At 40.5% G+C, this 24255-nt stretch overlaps 1 protein-coding gene across 5 annotated transcripts in view; it reads left to right on the top strand.

Annotated features, from left to right (window-relative positions):
- Positions 1–84: 84 nt before the first annotated feature.
- The window catches only part of EPB41L5 (erythrocyte membrane protein band 4.1 like 5), a 138613-nt gene continuing 114442 nt past the window's right edge, over positions 85–24255 (top strand). The window contains exons 1-4 of one of the 5 annotated variants that reach the window (XM_053597716.1): positions 85–241; positions 5743–5859; positions 7881–8069; positions 21176–21280. In XM_053597716.1, the coding sequence (XP_053453691.1) occupies positions 7890–8069; positions 21176–21280 (285 nt within the window). In that variant the 5' untranslated portion in view covers positions 85–241; positions 5743–5859; positions 7881–7889. Of the gene's footprint in view, positions 242–514; positions 715–5742; positions 5860–7880; positions 8070–21175; positions 21281–24255 lie in introns of those variants that run through there. The other 4 variants (XM_053597720.1, XM_053597717.1, XM_053597719.1 and 1 more) reach the window with 4 other exon arrangements.

The raw sequence follows: 24255 nt of genomic DNA, 5'->3' as shown, positions 1-24255 counted from the left end.
CCAGAGGGCTGATTTCCGGGGCGGTTTCATTGTCCATTTAAGAGCCCAAAGCCCCGCCCCGAGGCGGAGCTTGCAGGGGGTTTTTAAGGGGCGGGCAGGCCCGCGGCTGGGGTCCTCCCGGGGATTAGCGCGGGGTGGGCGCTCGGCAGGCCGCCATTTCTTGGCGACTCCCGCGGTGCCGCCCCCTCGTTTTCTCGTTCGGGCCCTCTACACTGCTGGCGCCCCGGCGTCCCCAACCCAGGTAAGCGCGAGGCCCGGCGGTTCCAGCCTCAGAGCCCGCTCCCCTCACAGCTGTCCTCACCGCGCACGGCGTGGCGGCCTCGTCCCCAGGGAGGCGGGCGGGGGCCGCGCCAGGACCCTGGGGCCCGGGTTCTGGTCGGCGGGCGGGAGTGTAGTCCCGCGGGAGGGAGTGGCGGCCGCGGCCAATGGGGCAGGGCCTCGGAGTTTCGGGCGATACCGCCCGCCCGGCGGGAGGGCCCGGGCGCAGCCGGGTTGGAGTGTGCGAGGCCGACGCGCTTCCCGGCTCCGGCCGGCCCTCGGGGGTAGCCGGCGGTCGCGGGCGTAGTGGGCCGGGCGCCGGGCTCCGGGCGCCTTTCACCTGCTGGTCGGCGGGTCTGCTGTCTAGTTGGCGAGATGAGAGTAGCAGGTCAAGGGGAATAACGCCTTAAGTTTTTGTCACGGTCTGAGAACAAAAACGCAAGTGGAATTTTCAAGGTAACTTGCATTCATTAAAACTTCAGCTACTTGGAAATTGCGAGCCAGGTGTGTTCCGGGGAATGACGAAGTGTAAAGGAGCTTCCCCGCCTCCACCGGTGGTGTTTGTTGTGTTAATGATGGGTTCTTTGGTGTGTAAAAGTTAATTGTGTTTGTCTTTATTAGTTACTTAGTCTCTTGAATTCGACTTAAGATCAGGACTCGAGTCTTAAACTAATATCAAAAGTTTTTTTTGATTTAAGAATTACAGAATAAGCAGCGCCGGTGCTCAGTGGGAAGGGCGCCGGCCACATACACCGAGGCTGGCGGGTTCGAACCCGGCCCAGGGCTGCTAAAACAACGATAACTGCAACAAAAACAACCACAAAAATAGCCCGGCATTGTGGCAGGCGCCTTAGTCCCAGATTCTTGGGAGGCTGAGGCAAGAGAATCGCTTAAGCCCAAGAGTTTGAGGTTGCTGTGATGCCATGGCACTCTACTCAGGGCGACGGCTTGAGACTATCAAAAAAAAAAAAAATTACAGAAAAACTACATATCTAATGTAGTTCACAATTTCATTACTCCATTTCTCCATTTATTTTTTCTTTTCTTTTTCTTTCTTTCTTTTTGAAAACAGTCTCACTTTGTCGCCCTTGGTAGAGTGCTGTGGCATCACAGCTCACAGCAACCTCAAACTCCTGGGCTCAAGCTATTCTCTTGCCTCAGCAACCCAAGTAGCTTGGAACTACAGGCACCCACCACAACGCTGGGCTATTATTTTTAGAGACAGGTCTCACTCTGGCCCAGGCTGGTCTCTAACCTATGAGCTCAGACAATCCACTGCCTTGGCCTCTCAGATTGTTAGGATTACAGGCATGAGCCACTGCCCCCCGGCCATTATCTCCATTTCTTTCTTTCTTTTTTTTTTTTATTGTTAAATTATAGTTGTGTACATTAGTGCCATCAAGGTACAATGTGCTGGTTTCATATACAGTCTGAAATATTCTCATCAAACTGTTCAACGTAGCCTTCATGGCATTTTCTTAGTTATTGTATGTAGACATTTGTAACCTGTTGCTGAGCTCTAGTTATCATAGTGGGTATTTGTATATACAAGATAGTTTGCAGGTTTTTTTTATTTTTATAGATTAACTTTATTAGAAAATGATATGTATTTGTATAACTGCTTCTGCTGAATTACTTACATTTTGGAACAAAAGATTTTGATAGCTTTATCAACAGTGTATGTTGTATATTTGCTTATTGGCGTATGGGAGAAAGCAGTTGCATTCCAGGAGATATGTCTCATGCCTATAACCCTAGCACTCTGGGAGGCCCAGGTGAGAAGATTGCTGAGAGGATTGCTTGAACTCACGAGTTCAACACTAGCCTGGGCAAGACTGAGATCCTCTCTCTACAAAATAGAGAAAACATAGCCCAGTGTGATGGTGCACCTCTGTAGTTCCAGCTACTGGGGAGGCTGAGGCAGGAGGACCTTCAAGATCAGGAGTTTGAGTTTGCACTGAGCAGTGATGATGACATTGCACTCCAGCCCATGACAGAGACCCTGGTCTCCAAAAAAAAAAAAAAGCACTTGCTTACGATTGTGGCCACCAGTCATGTATGAGTATACACATTTCATGACAAGCTGACAAGCTTTTGGGTTTTGAAAATCAACTTCTGTTAAGTTAGGTGGTAAATGGATTACTTTAATCTGCATTTTATGATTATAAAGAAACTCTTGTTCACTGTCCAAAAGTTAGAAATTATTTTATTAAAACTACTTTTTGAGCTATACAATCCCTACCATCCTAAAAATAACACTGTATCATGTTAGTGTGTTAGGTGAGTTTTTCATTGAGTGCCTAATATGCAGGTTGCTGTGCTAGCTGTAGGGTCATAATGAACAAGTCAGATTAGGTCCCTGTCCTTGTTTCTTGTGGGTGAAGTAGCCAGTTAAAAAAAAAATAATTTAGAGGGTGGCGTCTGTGGCTCAAAGGAGTAGGGCGCTGGCCCCATATGCCGGAGGTGGTGGGTTCAAACCCAGCCCCGGCCAAAAAACTGCAAAAAAAAAAATTAGATATTTAATTACAGTTTCTTTAAGTGTTTTAAAGAAAAGGCTAGGAATACATACTAGAAGGTGCACCTGATTCAGACTTAGGAGTCTGGGAATACTTTTCCACTGAAGACATTTCAGCTATGAATCTGAAGTTAAAGCAGTGAAGTAGGAGAGAGGTGAAGTGGAAAAAAAAGTGTTCCCAAAAGATGGCTAATGAAAAAAGGTTCAGAATTAAAGACTCTTGGGCTGAGCAGAAAGAATTGAGTGAACAGTGGTGAGTGGGCTGCAGAAGGGTTAGATAGTAGGAGTTGCATGAGTGACCAGGGCCGTTAAAGGTTTAAAACAGGGACTAGGGTTGTGATTGCTAAAAATCCACTAGCTGTGAAGAACTGAGTTGGGAGGGTTTGGGTAGTTTGGGAAAGAGTGAATATGGAGAAACTTTTTTCTTGACATTTTAGTAGTCATTAAAAAAACCCTCTTAATTTGTATATTCTTTTTTTTTTTTTTTTTGTCACCCTTGGTAGAGTCCTGTGGTGTCATAGCTCACAGTAATCTCAAACTCTTAGGCTCAAGTGATCCTCTTGCCTCAGCCTCCCCAGTAGTTGTGACACAAGCACCTGCCACAACATCTGGCTGCTTTTTCTGTTTTTAGTAGAGATTTGAGGCGAGGGTCCTCCCTCTTGCTCAGGCTGGTCTCAAACTCCTGAGCTCAAGCAATCCACTGGTCTCAGCTTCCCAGAGTGTTAGCCTGGTCTCGTGCTTGGCTTATGAAATGCATTTTTGATTTGTGATAGTTTATGATGAGTTTATTGGGACATAACCCAATTGTAAGGTTTTTTGTTTTTTTTTTTTTCGGGGGAGGGGACAGTCTCACTCTTTTGCCCTTGATAGATTGCTGTGACATCATAGCTCACAGCAACCTCAGACTTTTGGGCTGAGCAATGCTTTTGCCTCAGCCTCCTGAGTAGCTGGGACTATAGGCCTGTGCCACTACTCTCAGCAGAGATGTAGTGTTACTCTTGTTCAGACCAGTCTCGAACTCCTGAGCTCGAGCAGTCCACTGGTCTAGGCCTCCCAGAATGCTAGGATTGCACGTAAAATTACAGGCGTGAGCTACTATGCCCTGCCTCTCCAATCATAAATTGAAGACTTAAATAATATTTTTACTTATGAAGAAGTTAAAACAATAGTGCAGAAATTTCCATGTACTTTTCACTTAGCTTCCCTTAATGATAACGTTTGAGAACTTAAACTTTGAGTCAGGATCAAACTAGGTCTACGTATTGTGGTTATGTGTTTTAAATTTGGCTTTTTTTAAATTTTTTTTTTGGAGGCAGAGTCTCACTCTTGCCCGGGCCCCTGGGTAGAGTGTCGGAGGGCGCCCTGGTAGCTCACAGCAATCTCAATCTCCTGGGTTCATGAGATCCTCTTGCCTCCCCTAGCTTGAACTGCAAGTGTGTACTACCATGCTTGGCTGGTTTTTCTAATTTTTTAATAGAGATGCATTGGGGTCTCACTCTTGCTCAGACTGGTCTGAAACTCTGGAGCTTAAGCAATCCACCTGTTTCACTTGGCCTCCCAGAGTGCTAGGATTATAGGCATGAGCCACTGTGCCCCACCTAAATTTCTTTTTTAATCTCTAAATTGTGAGTTTTACATGAATGTTTTTTTGATGTAGTAGAAAGATAAAGATTTGAAATTAGAAAATAAGAGTTTGAGCCATAAGACTTGTCATTTGGCCAATAGTTTAATTTCTCTAACTTTTAAAATTACTCATCCAAATAGGACAGTGCCTGATGAGTTTTTCTGAGGATGAGATAAGATTATTTAGTACTAAACATTTGTTGTTCAGGATTGTGAATTGTGCTAAGTGGCTAGCTATTCAAATAGGGATTGTGTCCTCAAATTGCTTACAATACAGGGTGTCCCAAAAGTTGCCATATAGGAAAAATGGAAATGGTAGCTGAATGAACCTTTATTTACAAAATATTCATTACAAAATTTTACAAAATATTTACAGACTACTCTATGTGTTGGCCATCTCTTTATACTCACACACATACGTGGTGTCTCTCACTCATAGGGAACATGTTCCAAGATAACTGTCGTTATGTGAGCTCATTAATTTTTCCCATGTATAGATACTTTTGGAACACTCTGTAAAGAAGACCCCAATTCCTGATTTGATTGATCATTACACATAATATGCTTTTATCAAAATAGCACATGTACCCCCCAAATATGTACAACAATCATAGTCAGTAATAATTAAAAGTTTGAAAAAAGACAGACATATAAACGATTAATTATAATCTGATTTATGAGGCCATAAATTTTCAAGATTCATTGGAAGTGCAATGATGGGAGTGACTTTTTGGGTTTCTTTTTGAAACAGTCTTATTTTGTCAGTCTCGGTAGAGTGCTATGGTGTCATGCTCACAGCAACCTCAAACTCTCGGGCTCAAGCGATTCTCTTGTCTTAGCCTCCCAAGTAGCTGGGGCTATAGGTGCCTGCCACAACGCCCGACTATTTTTAGAGACAAGGTCTCCCTCTGGCTCAGGCTGGTCTTGAACCCATGAGCTCAGGGAATCCATCTGCCTCAGCCTCCCAGAGTGCTTGGATTATAGGCGTGCACCCGGCCATGAGTGACTTTTTAGATATCAGAATGTTTCTCTGTGGAGATATTGGTGAAGTCGAATTACATGGAATGAATAGGGATTCTCTGACATACGGGCTTTAGAAGTCTGGTTAACAAGACATGGGCAGCTGAAATGAGACTGGATGCCAAAATGCGAAAGGAACAATACCTGAAAAAAATTCTGGAGAGAGAGACTGGAACATTTGAGCGCTTTGTAAACTGAAATGCTATATACAATTTTAGTTATTGCTTTGGTATTAATTTACCTAATTAAACAGGAGTATACACATTTGTAAAATGTATATGATAACCTATAATTTATAGATACATGTTTTTTTTTTTGTGGAACAGGGTCTCACTTTATGGCCCGCGGTAGAGTGCCGTGGCCTCACACAGCTCACAGCAACCTCCAACTCCTGGGCTTCAGCGATTCTCTTGCCTCAGCCTCCCGAGTAGCTGGGACTACAGGTAGATACATGTTTTAATATAGTAGTTTTTATCTTAGATTAAAAAATTACTATTTTTGATGGGGTCTCATTGTGTTGTCCAGGCTGGTCTCAAAGTTTTGGCTAAAGCAGTCCCTCTGGCCTTCTAAAGCCTTGGCCTTCTAAAGTGCTGAAATTATAGGCATGAGCCCAGCCAGATCTTATTTTTATTAGGTTCATAAATACTTATAGTTGAAAAAGTCATCTAATATGTAGGTTCCTTTTGCAAAACAGCTCTCTTCTGAATTACATTGCTGGCTTTTCTCATTCTACCACTTTTTTTTGAGACAGAGTCTCATTATGTTGCCCTTGGTAGAGTTCCCTGGCATCAAAGCTCACAGCAACCTCCAACTCTTGGGCTTAAGCGATTCTCTTGCCTTACTCAGCCTCCCATGTAGCTGGGACTACAGGCACACGCCACAATGCCCGGCTATATTTTTGTTATAGTTGTCGTTGTTTAGCAGGCCCAGGCTGGGTTTGAACCCACCAGTCCTGGTGTATGTGGCTGGTGCCCTAGCCACTGAGCTGTGCACACTGAGCCTCATTCTACCATTTTCACATTCTAAATCATATGCTCTTATTGGTACTTTTTTTTTTTTTTTGAGACAAGAGTCTCACTTGGTCCCCCTCAGTAGAGTGCCCTGGCGTCATAGCTCACAGCACTCTTCAGCTCATGGGCTCAAGAGATTCTCCTGCCTCAGCCCCCTGAGTAGCTGGGACTACAGGCGCCCTCCACAGCGCCTGGCTATTTTTTTGTTGCAGTTTGGCCGGGGCTGGGTTTGAACCCGCCACCCTCGGTATATGGGACCGGTGCTCTACTCACTGAGCCACAGGCGCCACCCCACAACTTCTTATTTTCTCTGGAATTGTCTTTGTTTGTTGGCTTAAATATATGTGCTTATTCTTAAACTCTCTTAGTTGTACTGGCTAAGCTAATGGGTGGCAGGCACACATTAGCTTAGCCAGTTCTTACAGTGTTTTATGCTGTGTTTTAAAATTACTAATACCTGTTTTAACTTTTTTCATCTTTTTTTTGAGACAAGAGTCTCACTGTGTCACCCTTGGTAGAGTGCTATGGCCTCACAGCTCACAGCAACTTCAAACTCCTGGGCTCAAGTGATTTTCTTGCCTCAGCCTCCAGAGCAGCTGGGACTACAGGTGCCCGCCACAATGCCCGGCTGTTTTTCTCTTGCAGTTGTCGTTGTTTAGCAGGCCCAGGCCGGTTGGAACCTGCTTGCTTCAGTGTATATGGCTGGCACCCTAACCACTGAGCAAAGGGCACCAAGACATATTTTAACTCTTGATTAACCTTAATGTTCTTAATGGAGATAAGAAAATAAGTAGTATTAAAGTAATTTGACATTATAAAGGCTTATGTTGAGTAATTTAAAATCTGTAAGTAATAGAATATTTGATATAACTTAATGATATTTGAATTTGTACTTTAGCTGAAACTGGCTAAAACAGGTGATTTGAAAAATATTTTTGTTACAACTATTTACAAAAGAAATGGAACTTCTCAGGATTTTTATGCTTAAAGGATACCCTAATGTCTAACATCATCTAATGTTTGTAAGATATACAACTATTGTATGTATAAATTTATTGATTCAAAAGATGTAATGAATTCCATAAGTGTTTGCCCTCTTTTGCCAGGTCTACTCCCTATAAAATAGTGTGATGAGTTTAGAAAGCTGTAAACCTATAACTCTTGTCTTATATGGGTCTTTAAAAACTTTGAATTAAAGTATCCAGCTTTTAAGTTAAGTTTTAATTGACAAAAGTTGGGTATTTTTGTCATGTACAGTATGTCAATTTGAAATATGAATAAAAATTAGCCAGTTTTAATTATTAATATTTGTTTCAAATTTACTTGACTAGGACCCCCTTTTAATAGCATACTTACCAGTGTCTACAGGACTTTATTAAATAATGCCATTTATCTGATTGCAAATTGTGGGGAATCGTTTCTCCTCATGCCATCTTTTTATTTCTGGTTTTAAGGTGACAAAAATGCTGAGCTTCTTCCGTAGAACACTTGGGCGTCGGTCAGTGCAAAAACATGCAGAGAAGGAACGACTCCGAGAGGCACAGCGAGCTGCCACACATATTCCTGCAGCTGGAGACTCTAAGTCCATCATCACATGTCGAGTGTCCCTTCTGGATGGTACTGATGTTAGTGTGGATTTGCCGGTATGTAGGTCTTGCTGAGCTGCAAGTATGAGATCACTATCTTTCTTTGTACTTTCTACTGACTTCTGGGATTAATTAGGTAATATGGATTAGTATGGATCAGGCACTATAACATTCAGGTACATAGGTCAGGTAACCTTGAGCCAAAAGAATCTGAATGATAGTATTTCTCTTTGGAAAAAATTACTTGACAAATTTTTTTTTTTTCAAGATAGAGTCTTACTTTGTTACTGAGGCTAGAGTGCCATGGTATCAGCCTAGTTCACAACAATCTAAAGCTCCTAGGTTCAAGCATTCCTCCTGCCTCTAGTAGCTGGGACTACAGTTGCCTGGTATAACACCCGGCTAATTTTTTCTATTTTTAGTAGAGACCAGGTATCGCTCTTACTCAAGTTGGTCTTGAACTCCTTGACCTCAAGCAGTCTCCCTACTTGGCCTCCCAAGAGGATTACAGGAATGAGCCCCACTTGCCTAGCCCTACCTGAAACATTTAAATGACAGGGCAGTTATTGGCATGAGTCATCTTTGTGTGTCTTTTTTGTGTTGTTGAGTGGATTTCTCACGGTCTTCGTTGAGCAATTATTAAAGCATTAAGAGTCTTTTGGAACGATAATCATACTTACATGTGTACTGTAAGATTTCCAGTTCTTTATGTCCTTCTGCAGTTTTCAAAATTTCCCTTACTTTCTTCAAAATAAAACAAATACTTTTCCACAGCCTGGTGTGCTTTCAGAAATTTTAATGACATGAAGTGAGATAAGGGATCTTCTTCATACCTGTCAGCTCTGACTGCCTCTCTTTGCTCCCAAAGCAGTGTGCATTGTAGGATACACTGAAGTCAACAGGATGTTGTAATTAAAATATTTGTATTTGGGGTTTTTTAATTTGTTTGCTATAGCTACAATTGTGTAAGCATAACTGAATGTGAAACAGTCCGTTGTGTTTGAAAGGAGTTATTTTATTCCTTACAGGTCTGTTTTTGGAGGGGATGGTTGGTTATTTGGTTTGGGGCAGTTGACCTTTTTCTGTATTAATATCAGTTCTCTTTCCCATGTCGTTGTTCTGCAGTCAGAGACTTACTGTAAATTATGTGACTTTATGTAAGCATCATTGGATATTCCTCAGGGTCTTTCCTCCCTGAATATGTATACACTTTTTAGTATATATTTATTCAGCACAAATTCAGTTTAATAAGTTTCTTTGGGAAAGGTAATACAGTATATAGTTGAATAAGCTCTGGAAGGCTTTAAAACTCAGAGTTTAAGAAATTGGATAGTTTGTTAAAGGAATATTCTTATTAACTGAATAATTTGGAATATTCTAGGTATGTACTCTAGTATCTTATACATTTTAAAATACTGGAAGTGCATTGGCTCGCACCTGTAATCCTAGCACTCTGGGAGGCCTAGGTGGGTAGATTGCTTGAGCTCATGAGTTCGAAACCAGCCTGAGTAAGAGCAAGATCCATCTGTACTAAAAATAGCCTGGCATTGTGGAAGGTGCCAGTAGTCCCAGGTACTCAGGAAGCTGGATTGCTTGAGCCCAGGAGTCTGAGGTTACTGTGAGCCATGATGTCACTGCACTCTACTCCCACGGTGACAGAGTGAGATTCCATCTCAAAGGAAAAAAAAATACTGGAATATGATAAAATTAATTAAAGACAGGATTTCTTTAAGTGTTTTGAAGTTATCATGTGTTTTTATTATCTTTGTACGTTTTTAGGCTTTTTGATTCTGGAAAACTTTAAGATGTCTAACTTTTCTTCCTGTAAGGGCTTTTTAAGAGTTTGTCAGACATTCCAGCATGAGATATTTTGTATGGATAGTTTTCATATTCATTTCTTATTTGATAAGAATCTTAAGACTTTTGTGTACTATCCCATTAAAATATCATTAAGTATGTGGTGAAAAGCCTGAGATTGCTGTGTAAGAGACTAGAAAGAAGTTTCTTATTACCTAATGTTTAAAGTATGAAGTCTCAAGGTTGTTGATGGATATGCTGATACTAGGAGAGTAGAATTTGTAAAGAAGCTTTTTAAAAAGGCAGTGTAGTGTGGATGAGAAATAGCCCTCATTTTAAAGTAGTGGAACAAATGGCTAGTGACTGGTCTGGAATGGTTTCTTAAGCTTGGTATGCTCACTAGGGTGTATGGGATGTTTGATCAAGTCCGTGAATACAAGCTAATCTCTCCTGGGGACAGTTGCACTGAAACAGAGTTTTAGATTGGACTCTTCGTTTGAACAAGAATAATTGGCCTTTTCAGCTCTGTGGGTGAAATCTTAGAGTTATTATAAACCTTACTGTAGGTACTTGCATGGATGTAAAATGGGCATTGCTTGGCCAAGTAAATTGTCTTACTAAAGGAAAAAATAGGCTAGAGAAGTGTTATAATTTATAATCAAAGTGTTATAATTTATAATTAAAACAAAGGTTTCCTTTGTTTTGATTTAGTTTCTCAATCAGTCTAGTATGATTCTGGAAGATTTAAAATAGATCTTGGAGGCCAAGCAGTGGCTCACTCCTATAATCTTAGTACTTAGGGAGGCCGAGCCAGGAGGCTTGTTTGAGGTCAGGAGTTGGAGACCAGCCTGCGCAAGAGTGAGAGCCTATCTCTACTAAAAATAGAAAACTTAGCCAGGCATGGTACACCTGTAGTTCCAGCTACTCGGGAGCCTGAGGCAAGAGGATTGCTTGAGCCCAGGAATTTGAGGTTGCGGTGAGTATGAGGATACCCTTGTACTCTAGCCTAAGTGACAGAGCAAGACCCTCTGTCTCAAAAAAAAAAGAAAATTGATTTTGGAAATTGATTGAACTGCATTCTCATTTCCCATTAGGATTAGGATTAGGGTCACTAGTGATTATAGCTAGCCATCTTAATTAATGTGGACTGAGATGATTGCCCAGCCAATATGTTAGGGATTATCTGTGATTAAATAGAGTAATTTAAACCTGTGGACTTCAGATTGATAGTAATGGTTATTTTCTTCTTTCTGCTTCCCTTTCCTCTCCAAATTGGGGGAGGGATTTAACTTCCTATTACTTTTATTTAAATAACTAAATACAGTGTGAAAGCCTTTCAGTAAATGACAAAGGCATCATTTCTCTCCTTAGAAACTTCTAAGTTTTCTCTTTGAAAATGCTTTAGTAAATTCTCCTTTTGATTACAAGCTTATTCTTTTTTAAGCACCAAAGAAGGGAAGAAAAGCTTCATTTTTCTCTGCTACACTCCTTTTAACGAAGGGCTTTTTTGTTCTGTAAAATTTAGAGTTAGTCAGAAGGCCACACTCAGGAATCTGGAAGGCCACACGTGGCCCCAAAGCTAAAGGTTCCTTACCCCTGAAAGAGCTGGTCATGTGAAGTTGTCTCTTCTAAGTTTTAAATTGGGAAATGGAAACCTGGTGCAATGCAGGCCTGTAATCCTAGCACTCTGGGAGGCCAAGACAGGTGGATTACTAAAGGTCAGGAGCTTGGGATCATCCTGAGCAAGAATGAGACCATGTCTCTTAAAAACTAGCTGGGTGTTGTAGTGGGCGCCTGTAGTCCCAGCTACTCAGGAGGCTGAGACAAGAGGATCACTTGAGCCCAGGAGTTTCAGGTTGCTGTGACACTCTACCCAGGGCAATGTAGTGAGACTCTGTTTCAAGAAAAAATAATTGGGAAATATTTGATTAATTAACCAATAAGTACTAATTTTTAGGTACCTACTTTACTGCTATAGATGCTAAGAGCTTTAAATTTTATAGACTACATGTAGTTATACTTTTATTTATTTATGAAACAGAATCTTGCTCTGTTGCCCAAGGTAGAATTTTGTGGTGTCATCATAGCTCACTGCAACCTCAAATTCCTGGGCTCAAGTGAACTTCCTGCCTAAGCCTGCTGAGTAGTTGGGACCAAAGGCGGGTGCCATGATGCCTGACTAATTTTTTCTGTTTTTGGTAGAGACGGGATCTTGCTCTTGCACAGACTGGTCTTGAACTCCTGAGCTCAAGCAATCCTCCTGTCTGGGCCTCCCAGAGTGCTAGGATTAAAGGCATGAGCCACCACACTCAGCTACAGTTTAACTAAATGAAAACCATCCGTGTCATGAATTTGAAGACTTAAAGTTGTTAAGATGGCAGTGGCCCCCAAACAGATCTAGAGTCACTGCAGTCCCCTTCAGAGTTCCAGCTGACCTATTTGTAGAAATTGACAAGCTAATTGTAAAATTCATAGGGAATTAGAGGGGACCCTGAATAGTCAAAACAGTATTGAAAGTCTAAGTCACACTGCCCCATTTTTAGACTTTACAAAGCAGCAATAATGAACATGGTGTGCTACTGGCACTAGGATAGACATGCCTATGGTCCCATCTCCTTTGGCGGTTGAGGAAGGAGGATCACTTCAGCCCAGGAAGTTGAGGAACAGAATAAAGAACCCCAAAATAAACCCATACATCTATATTCAGTCCATTTTTGACAACATACCAAGACTGTTCAATGGGGGAAAGAATAGTTTTTTCAGCAAATGCTGCTAGGAGAACTGAAATAACTGCATGCAAAAGAGAATTCATCCCAGAAAAAGTGCATACCTCATTGCTGAATATCACTGTTTGTCATCTTTGAGGTACTCCCCTTGGGAAGCTATTACCTGATGTCAGCAGCTAGTCTACCCTTCAAAGTAATTTTGAAACTCTGGAATGACCATCAGAGCTGTTGTCATATGGCACACAAAAACATGAAACGATAATAAACACCACTCAGCAGGACACCTCTATATGGTGACACGAACGTAGCTGCGAGACACTGATATACTGAGCTTATGAAACCTTACTGAGTTGCTTAGACGGTGCTGCCGTTGCAAGTACATAGTAGCAAGTTTGCAAACTTAATTGTCATACCCCTTAAGTCAGCCTGTCTGATAGTCGCAAAAGGAGTCCCAAAATTGCTTTGAAGGGTGGACTAGGTGCTGGCATCGGGCATAGCTTCCCAATGAAATTACCTCATAAGTGACCATAGTGATATTATAGCAAGGAGATAGTTATAAAGCACTTTTTCTAGGATGAGTTCATGAACTTAATTGTCAAATCTGGTGTGTAAAAATTACCTCAGAATAGATCAAAGACCTAAACTTAAGAGCTAAAACTATAAATGCTTAAAAGAAAAAATTTAGGAGTAAATCTTTTTTTTTTGCATTTTTTATTGATACAGTGTACATATTTTGAGGGTATGTGTGATATTTTGATACATGTATACGGTGTATAATGATCGAATCAGTAATTGAAGTATTCATCATCTCACATATTTAGGATTAAATCCTTAACCTTGAATTTAGTATCCCTTTCTTAGATATTACACAAAAAACTTGAGCAACAAAAGAGAACATAGATGAACTGCACTTATCAAAATTAAAAACCTTTTGCCCTTCAAAGGACACCGTCAAGAAGGTTAAGACTTTCCTACAGAATAGAAATGTCTGCAAATTATATCCAATGAAAGACTTGTATCTAGAATATATAAAGAATTGTTAGAACCCAATAATAAGATGGCCCAATTTAAAAATAGGGAAAGAACTTTAATAGACATTTCTCCAGATAAGATGTACAAATGGCATGTGAAAATAAGCTTGACATTAATCATCCTAGAAATGCAAATCAAAACCACAACGAAATACTACTTCATAGCAATGAAGAAGGCTAAAATTGCAAAGTCAGATAATAGCAAGTATTGGTGAGGGTGTGGAGAAGTCAGAACCCTTTAACACTTCTGACAGCAATGTAAAACAGTATAGCTGTTTTGGAAAACAATCTGGCAGTTACTTAAGTGATTAAATGCTTTTACTTTGTAACCCAACAATACCACTTCTTGGTAAATACCCAAAAGAATTAAAAACATGTTTACACAAAAACTCATACAAAGATGTTTATAACAGCATTATTTATAATAGCTGAAAGACAGAAACAACCTACATGTCCATCAACAGAAGAGTTCTTATAATGGAATGATATTTAGCCATAAAGGAAATGATATACTGATATCTGCTACAACATAGATAACTTACTTTATGGTCACAAAAGACCACATATTATGACGCTATTCATGTGAAAGTCCAGAATAGGGAAATCTATAGGGGGGATAAAGTACCCTAGTGGGTTGTTTAACACAGATTAGGGCTGGCCGAGTGGTAGAGAGTGATAGGTTATATAGGATATAGGGTTTCTTTTTAAGGTAATGAGAATGTTCTAAAATTTACTTGAGTGATGGTTGTATGTAAATGTGAATATACTAAAATCCATTGAATTGTTTACTTTTAATAGGTGAATAGTATGTGCATTATTATCTTAATAAAGTTATTTTAAACAAATGTGTGGATTTTTGTATACTTGTGGTCTTTTTCCACTTAAGGTTTTTTAGTAGTAAGAAACGTGGTAGGCATATATGTTTTATTTAGAGGTGATATATGCTTGATTTGTTAAGGAGAAAAGGAAGCCTGGAGCTGCTACAGTACTGTAGGTACAAGATGATGGAGCTGCAGACTGAGAGTGGCAGTGAGATAGCAGAGGAAGGAGTGCTAAATACATGAAAATGGTAGGGGGAGGGAATGACGATTAAAGATGGGCAAAGTGCAGTTCTAACTCTAGTGATCATGAGCGGGCCATACCTATTATATCAAAGATCGTGAGAAGGTAGTTAGCTGCTTTGAAGAGAGAAAAGATGGTGGGGAGTGGTGGCTGACACTTGTAATCTTAGCACTCTGGAAGGCCAAGGCAGGAGGATCTCTTGAGGTCAGGAATTTTCTTTGTTGTTGTTGGTTTTGTTTTGTTTTTGAGACAGAATCTCACTAGGTCACCCTCGGTAGGGTGCTGTGGCGTCATAGCGCACAGAAACCTCCAACTCTTGGGCTTAAGCAATTCTCTTGCCTCGGTGTACGTGGCTGGCGCCGTAACCACTTTGCTATAGGCACTGAACCAGAGGTCAGGAGTTTTGAGAATACTCTTGAGCAAGAGCAAAACCATGTCTCTACTAAAAATAGAAAGAAAAAAAAAAAAACAACTATCCCACTGTGTGTGGCAGGTCCCTGTAGTCCCAGCTTCTTGGGCAATTGAGGCAGGAGGATTGCTTGACCCCAGGAGTTTGAACTTCCTGTGAGCTAGGCTGACACCGTGACACTATCTAGCCTAGGTGACAGAGCAAGACTCTTGTCTCAAAAAGAAAAAAAAAAGGCAAAAGAATGGAAGTAGAGAAGTGTTTCAGCAGGATGGTGTGTTTGGAAACCAGATTTTAAGAGGTTAAAATAACGAGGGCGGTCATATTTTAGACCTTTTATGGTCCCTTATACATAGTGGGTGCTTACTGATTAGTTGTTTAAGGAAGTACGTGAAGGGAAAATGGTATTACTGTGAGATTTGGCACTAAAAGGATGGAAGGAAATAGCACAGCAGCTGAAGAATGGTTGGGTAGGGAAGATCTGAGTTTTGTTTATGTGAATAGGAAACATGCATAGATAGAGATGTGAGGAGTAATGTTCTAGGAAGAATACCTTATTCTGCTATGAAAGATGGAAAGCTGATGAAAAGATAGTATTTTGATGCTCTTAATCTTTGCAGAAGATTTGCAGTGGGATTGATGGAAGGCAACACTGACTTGTTGATTCTTGAAAAACTAGAGTCAAATATGCCAGTAATCCCAGCACTCTGGGAGGCCAAGTAAGGCGGATGGAATTGCTTGAGGAAGAAAGAAACCCCACCCCACCCTCCATCTCTACTAAAAATAGAAAAACTAGCTTGGTGTTGTGGCTGGTGCCTGGAGTTCGCAGCTACTCAGGAGGCTGAGACAAGAGGACGTTTGAGCCCAAGGGTTTAAGGCAGGGGTCCTCAAACTTTTTAAACAGGGGGCCAGTTCACTGTCTCTCAGACCATTGGAGGGCTGGACTATAGTTTAAAAAAAAATAACTATGAACAAATTTCTGTGCACACTGCACATATCTTACTTTGAAGTAAAAAACAAAACGGGAACAAATACAATATTTAAAATGAAGAACAAGTAAAGTTAAATCAACAAACTTACCAGTATTTCAATGAGAACTATGGGCCTGCTTTTGGCTAATGAGAGGGTCAATGTCCGGTTCCATATTTGTCACTGCTAGTCGTAACAAGTGATGCAAGTGTGCATCAGTTAGTCTAGATCTGGTTGGAGATTTCAGATGTTTCATTCTGGAAAAAGTCTGTTCACAGACATAAGTGCTGCCAAAGATGGTTGCCATTTTGAGTGCGTGGTTCCTGAGATTAGGATATGTCTTAGGGGGGAGAGATGCATAGAAATTAGGAAGGCTGCTTGACTTGAATGTGTCTTTCAGAGAGTCACAATTCTGCAGTTCAGCCAGTTCCATTTGGTAAATCGTACCCACATTTTCAATGTCAATAGAAAATGGGTTATGGAAAAGCTCTATGTCCTGTTTATGGAGATGAAACTCTTTAAATCTAAATTGCAACTTTTCCAGTGAATCCACACATTTTATTTGGGAATGCAACCAATGGTTTTTCTGCTAACAGATTTTGAGTTGTGGGGAGATGGCAGAAATTTTCCTCCTTCACTTGTTTGATGAGGAGGCCGGAACATCTTCACAGGCAACATTTAGCTCAGACAGAAATTCCTGAAATTGTCTGTGGTTTAGTGCATTAACTCTAATGAAGTTAACACAAGATATCACAGTTTTCATAACAGAGTCCCCCTTCAGTGATTTACTACACAGCGCTTGTTGGTGGATGAGGCAGTGTATGGCTTTTGGATGAGAATGGTTATGTTTGTCTATCTCTTGGTTAATGCGAGCAATTACTCCTTTCTTAGACCCCACCATGCTAGGAGCACCATTAATTGTCACACAGGCTAGTAGCCCAGTCCAGCTCCACACCATTTCATAGCTATCCTCTCCTGTAGTTGTTCCTTTGATGCTTTGCCGTGCAGCAAGCTCTTCTGTGACTTCGAAATAGTCATTCGTCCCACGAATAAAAATTAGAAGTTGTGCAGAATCACGAACATCATTACTTTTGTCGAGTGCCAAGGAAAAATAGGAAAGTTTTTTTGCGGAGTTCTGCAAATGCTGATGCAAGTTGTCTCCCATTTCTTCAATCGTTCATGTAATTGAGGGTCCTGAAAGACTCACTGTACTAAATAAATTGGCCTTCTCTGGACGCATCTCTTTGGCAACAAAAAGAAAGCATTCTTTAACAAATTCTCTGTCCACGAGTGGTCTGCCAATGCATGCTATTAGCTTGGCAACTTGAAAACTTGCTTGCAGTGGTGAAGTATTTAGCTGTTTCTGCTTCACAAAAGTATTTTGCTGAGTTGTCAATGTATATTTCAGTTTTAATATTTTATCTTTTCTCACTTCTCTGACCAATCACATTTATCTTTCTGTTGAATTTGATAGTGTCGACGCAAATTGTATTCTTTGAACACAGACACTATATTCTGGCATATCAAACACACAGCTCTTTCCTTGTACTGCACGAAAAAGTAATCATAAGTCCACTGTTCTTTGAATATCCTACACTCCGAGTCAGTTTTTCTCTTCTTGATATCATTGTTTCCTAGGGATTCCAAATTGCTATTAGTAAAATACCAATATTTAGATACAGCGCTCCAAAAACAATATACCAGCAATAACTTTGCCCACACAGAGACATATAGACTGCACTGCCCATCAATGCAGTCGATCAGTGTCCATCAATGCAGCCTCGCCAGTGCCCATATGGTGGAACTCCACTTTTACCTCAGGCTCACACTGGTGCGGTGTGGGAACAGGCACAATTAGAGAGCCAGTTCCTCCACCACCTTTCCAGTTCACACTACCCTGTGTGAACTGCACTGTGATCTGTGAACTCACACAGGAATCTGATCGCATGGGTGAGAAGACCCATGCGATCAGATTCCACTGCAGGAAAAAAGAAGGCACGTATGCCTTTTTTCTTCTGAATCTAATGCGAGTTCAGCGATACAAGAATATGGCTGAACTCGCACTGCTCAGAGATCGCAACAGTGTGAACCAGGGCTTACACAGCACACAACATACAACATCATATACAACTGAATAGCAATCATAATATAAATGCACTTACTGTCAATGAAATTGGGTTTCCTACTCCTTGGCTGTCTGCAAGAGCTGGATTAAGTTCCCATCAGGCCCTTGGCAGATTAACAGTTTGGGGCCCCCATGTGATAACACTGAGCACTGACCATTTGTATTAACAGTGACCACTGACCATTTGCGATAACACTGACTGCTGATAATATGCATTAATACTGAGCACTTACAATTATCATTACCACTGAGCACTAACTATTTGCATTACCTCTGAGCGCTGACAATTTGCATTAGCACTGAGTGCTATTTGCATTATCACTGTGATGCAACCCCCCCTAGAAACCACCTCCAACCAACTAACCAACTTAAAAAAAGGCTCTCCTAACTTAAAAAAGGGCTCTTCTAACTTCCAAAAAAAAAGTGCTCCCTATCTGCAAAAACAAAACACCTCCTAACTTCAGAAAGAAAAGGCCCCCCTTAACTACGAAGAAAAGGCCCTACTAACTGCAAAATAAAAAAAAAAAAAATAGACCTCCTAACTTCAAAAAAAAAATCCTATCTTGTTCTTACCTCGGTCCTTAGGCATCAGCAGGTTCTCCACAGGCAACCACATGGGAAACATTATTGGAGAAAGAACTTCATGAGCTGGGGAAACAAATCTAGCAGATGGTACGAGACAATTGACATATATTACATGTATACATAAAAGATGTGTAAAATTAAAGAGTGATCAAATACCCAAGATTTTAAGATCTAAAATTTTAAGATTTAAGATTGCTGTCTTAAAAATCAGCTAAGACTTGGCTCAGCACCTGTAGCACAGTGGTTACAGCGCCAGCCACGTGCACCGAAGCTGCTGGGTTCAAGCCCAGCCTGGGCCTGCTAAACAACAATGACAACTGGAACAGAAAAATAGTCAGGTGTTGTGGCAGGTGCTTGTAGTCCCAGCTACTTGGGAGGTTGAGGCAAAAGAATTGCTTAAGTTCAAGAGTTCGAGGTTGCTGTGAGCTGTGACAGCATGGCATTCTACCCATGGTGACATAGCGAGACTCTGTTTCCAAAAAAAAGAGCTAAGAATAAACAAAATAGAGGAAGTATGTCTATGACACAGCATATTCAACCATTTTTATCTCATGGCACACTTGAACCTATGTTGATTAAAAAAAAAAAAACAGGAAAAAAAAACTTACTGTGCTTTGAACTTCTTCCGGAAATAATTAATGATCTTTAAAAATTTTTCATGGCACACAGGTTAAAATCACTGCTATAAAGCATGGCAGGGATTGGACAGAAGGGAAATCAAAGGACTTGAGGGCATGGTAAAGTTCTTGTCTTGATAAAAGAATATATGGATAACAATTTTATTTATCTAGAAGAAAGAATTTAAAAAGAAGATAGAAATAGCAGAGGTCAAGTTGAAACAGTTTGTCAGTTAAAAGGCAAATATTGATATACATCTATGTGTTTTTTTATGGGAAATACCATAAATCACAATTTATAATTCTACAAGTGGGAGAGGCACTTATGAAAATTAAGGACCTCAGGCTCAGCGCCTGTAGCTCAGCGGCTGGAGTGACAGCCACATGTACTAGAGCTGGCGGGTTTAAACTCAGCCTGAGCCTGCCAAACAACAATAACAACCACAGCCAACAAATAGCCGGGCATTGTGGCGTGTGTCTGTAGTCCCAGCTGCTTGGCCTCTTGACTCTTGAGCCCAAGAGTTTGAGGTTGCTGTGAGCTGTGATGCCGTAGCACTCTACTGAGGATGACATAGTGAGACTGTCTCAAAAAAAAAAAAAAAAAAAAGAAAATTAAGGACCTCAGTAATACTTTTTCTTTTGTGGGTTATGTCTATTGATTGTTACCATATTAGTAACTTAAAAAAATTTAAATATTTATTTGTTATTTTATATAGCAATAACATACGTATGTTAAGATAAATAACATGTTTTTAAGAATGGCATTGTTTATGCACTTCTGTAAAATCTCTTTAATGGAAGGTACTTGGTTTCTCTTACCTGCTTTTATATTCCCTATATTGCAGCATGTTATTTTGATGGAGGTATGTGAGGAGAATCCTAGGACTTCATGATCTTTTGAAAGGGTCTTAGGCACTTTGAGAACTGCCTTTTCCATGTTTCCTTGCTGTTACTCAAAACTCATTTGCTGTCTACTGCGTCATTCTAATAGTTTTCTCATGGTGTTATACTTCCTTCCACCTTTTGTTTTTGTTTTATTTCCTGCCTTATGTTCTCTTCTTTTTTTTTTCCTTATGTTCTCTTCCAGTTTGACTTTTCTCTCTCAGGCCTTCATTGATAAGTCTCTGGGACTATCTCGTCTCCCAAAATATGTTTATAAGTGTAGTTAGTTTCACATTATTTGTACTTAAGTGCTTTAAGTTTTCTTATCTTTTCTCTTCCCAATTACATTATGGCTCTTTTAAAGTAGGCACTCTAAGCTCGGCACCTGTGGCTCAAGTGGCTAAGGCGCCAGCCACATACACCTGAGCTGGTGTGTTCGAATCCAGCCTGGGCCCACCAAACAATGCCGGCTGCAACCAAGAAATAGCCGGGTGTTGTGACGGGCGCCTGTAGTCCCAGCTACTTGGGAGGCAGAGGCAGGAGAATCACTTGAGCCCAGGAGTTGGGGGTTGCTGTGAGCTGTGATGTCACGGCACTCTACCGAGGGCGACAGCTTGAGGCTCTGTCTCCAAAAAAAAAAAAAAATTAAAATAAAAAAGGCACTCTAAAAATTGAGAAGACAAAACATGAATTTCTCCACACACAACAATAGGTATAAATATTTCTGCTTAAAAATAGGTAATATTTGTTGGTTGATAGAAAGTAACACTGCAGGAAAGTACATATAGACACAAATTCTCTTTGGGTCTTAAATGGTTTATTGGAAAATCACAATGTCTTACCCATTATCTGCTACATGGTTATTCTTTAAGAGATTTTATATAAAAACTAAAACCACCTCCTCTTTAGGTTTGTTGATTGCATAAGCCATTTATTGATTAATTTATTTTCTTGTCATTTCAGAAAAAAGCCAAAGGACAAGAGTTGTTTGATCAGATTATGTACCACTTGGACCTTATCGAAAGTGACTACTTTGGTCTGAGATTTATGGATTCAGCACAAGTAGCAGTGAGTAACTATTTTGGGAAGTTCCAACATGTGGGGAAAAATGGGAAATTTCAGAGGATGTGCTAAATGCTAGAAGAGTTCATCTTCTTAATGTGTTCTTTATTTCCTGTGATTTGAAGCTTTGACACCTTGCTTTAGAATCCCCTGATGTGTTAAAAAATGTGTATCTTGGTCTTAACCTGAATTACTGGAGGAAAATCTTTGAGAATGGGGCTTGGGAAGCTGTGTTTTTTTTTGTTTGTTTGTTTTTTAATTTTTATTTTTTCTTTTTTTGAGACAGTTTTACACTGTCACCCTTGGTAGAGTGCTGTAGTGTCACAGCTCACAGCAACCTCCAGCTCTTGGGCTCCAGCGATTCTCTTGTCTCAGTCTCCCACGTAGCAGGGGCTACAGGCACCTGCCCCAACGCCCAACTATTTTTTGTTGCAGTTGTCATCTCATTGTTGTTTAGCTGGCCTGGGCTGGGTTCGAACCCAGTCTCAGTGTATGTGGCTGGCACTGTAACCACTGTGCTACGGGCGCCGAACGGAGAAGCTATGTTTTAAATAACAGCTGGCTGGGTTCCTGGACACACTGGAGTTTTAGAACCACTATGTAATGGAAAGAATGCTAGCCTGAGAGTTTCATGGGCCCTTGGATAAGTGATGAATAATTTTAATTTACAAGTTAAGATGAGTAGGATATCTCTAAGGTTCCTTTCAGATCTGAGGTTTTGTGTCTGTAGGTAGTACTTCTCTGACATGCATTTCAGATGAGAGATCAGCATACATAATATAGAAGAAAATTGAGGCCTCCTGTATTAGGATTTCACTGGAGGGTATTGGAAAGGAAGCAGTGGTTGATAAGATTGGGAGATGGATTAGTGGCCATATGATCCAAATTAAGGGCTGAAAGTATTAAATAACAAATTGGAAATATTCTGTAATCATTGTGATTGGGCATTTTTCAAGCCAGGGAGGTTATATTTTGCTTTAGTAAGTTTTTTTTTTTTTTTTTTTTTTTTGTGAGACAGAGTCTCACTATGTCGCCCTTGGTAGAGTGCTCTGGTATCACAGCTCACAGCAACCTCCAACTCTTGGGCTTAAGCGATTCTCTTCCTCAGCCTCCCAAGTAGCTGGGACCATAGGTGCCCACCACAGTGCCCAGCTATTTTGTTGCTGTAGTTGTCATTGTTGTTTGGCAGGGCCGGGCTGGGTTCGAACCCGCCAGCTCTAGTGTATGTGGCTGGCGCCCTAGCCACTGAGCCATAGGTGCCGAGCCTGCTTTGGTAAGTTTTATGTACAGGGTGTCCCAAAGGTTATCATACAAAATGGGAAATTGTAGCTAAATGCACCTTCATTTACAAAATATTTCTCTACATTTTGATATATAAATACATATAAAAATATAAAATATAATATGAACTTGTTAATTTTTCCTTTGTGTGGTGTTCTTTAAGATACCCTGTGGAAATACTGTGTAGGATTCTTTGGAATGGGCAGAAGATTGGAATCGGGGAAAGTTAGTACAAATACTTTGGGGATAAAAGTAATATTAAAGCCTGGACACTAGCAGACAGAGGGAGAGATCACAGATGGTAAAGATGTCAAGACATTAAGCCTTGTTTCCTGGAAGTCTCTCTGTGTGTGTATGTGTGCATGTATGAACTCTACAGTTGGCTTTATAGAGCATCTTGGTTAAGTTTATAGTTATTAATAATTTTAGCTGTCAATTTTTTCCTGAGGTCTCCCATCACCACTAAAAAATTAAGCACGAGCATTTTAGCAAAGAGTATTTAATTTTTTTTGGAGACAGTCTCACTCTGTTGCCCAGGCAAGAGTGCCCTGGTGTTAGTTTAGCTCACAGCACCCTCAAACTCTTTGATTCAAGTGATCCTCCTCCCTCATCCTCTTGAGTATCTGGAACTATAGAAGCAACAATCCAGCTAATTTTTCAATTTTCCATTTTTAGCAGAAACGGGGTCTTGCTTTTGCTCAGGCTGGTATCGAACTTTTGAGCTTAAGGGATCCCTTCACCTGGGCATCTCAGAGTGCTAGGTCATAGACGGGAGCCCCTGTGTCTAGCCCAAATTATTTACCTTTAATTACACTAATCATTTTTATGTTCACATGCACATTTAATTTCATAGTTGGAGGAAAAAAAATCTCACATTTGCAGAAGAGTTGCAAGAATGTTATAAATAACCATTTTTCTTGGATCATTTCAGAGAGTTACAGATAAAAAGTCCCATCACCCCTGAATTCTTTTTTTAAAAATCTTCCCTTTATTTGTATCCCTGAATTCTTTAATGGGTGTTTCCTATAAACAGGTATGCTCATATAGCTCAATACAAGCATCAGAACCGGAAAATGTAAATTATGACATCTCTACTATCTTATCCTCAGACTTTTGAAGTTATACAATTGTCTGTAGATGTCCTCTCTAGCTGAAGGATTTAGTTCAGAATCATGCTTTACATTTAGTTTTCATGTCTTTTTAGTTAACCTTCTACCAGGAAATACTTTGGCTTTTCACTTTTTCCTTCTCATGACTTTGAAATTTTTTTTTTTTTAAACAGAGTCTCACTCTTCCCTGGGTAGAGTGCTGTGGTATCATAGCTCACAAGAACTTCAAACTCTTGGGCTCAAGTAATCTTTTGGGGACTATAGGCGCCAGCCAATAGCGCCTGGCTAATTTTTCTATTTTTAGTAGAAATGGGGTCTCATTCTTGCTCAGGGTGGTTTCAAACTCCTGAGCTAAAGCAATCCCACTTCAGCTTCCCAGTGTGCTAGGATTACAGGTGTGAGCCACCACACCCAGCCCATGACTTTGAAATTTTTGAAGGTACAAGCCATTTAGTCTGTAATTTTATATACTGTTCCTCAATTTGGGTTTGTGTGATATTTCCTCATGAAGTAGGTTAATGTTGGCACCTTTGGCTGGAAAATACAAAAGTGATTCTGTGTTCTCATTCTGTCCTATTGGGTGTCAATGGA

This window comes from Nycticebus coucang, chromosome 7, assembly GCF_027406575.1.
Source record: "Nycticebus coucang isolate mNycCou1 chromosome 7, mNycCou1.pri, whole genome shotgun sequence".
Classification (NCBI taxonomy): Eukaryota; Metazoa; Chordata; class Mammalia; order Primates; family Lorisidae; genus Nycticebus; species Nycticebus coucang.
This window is presented reverse-complemented; position numbering and strand designations above follow the sequence as displayed.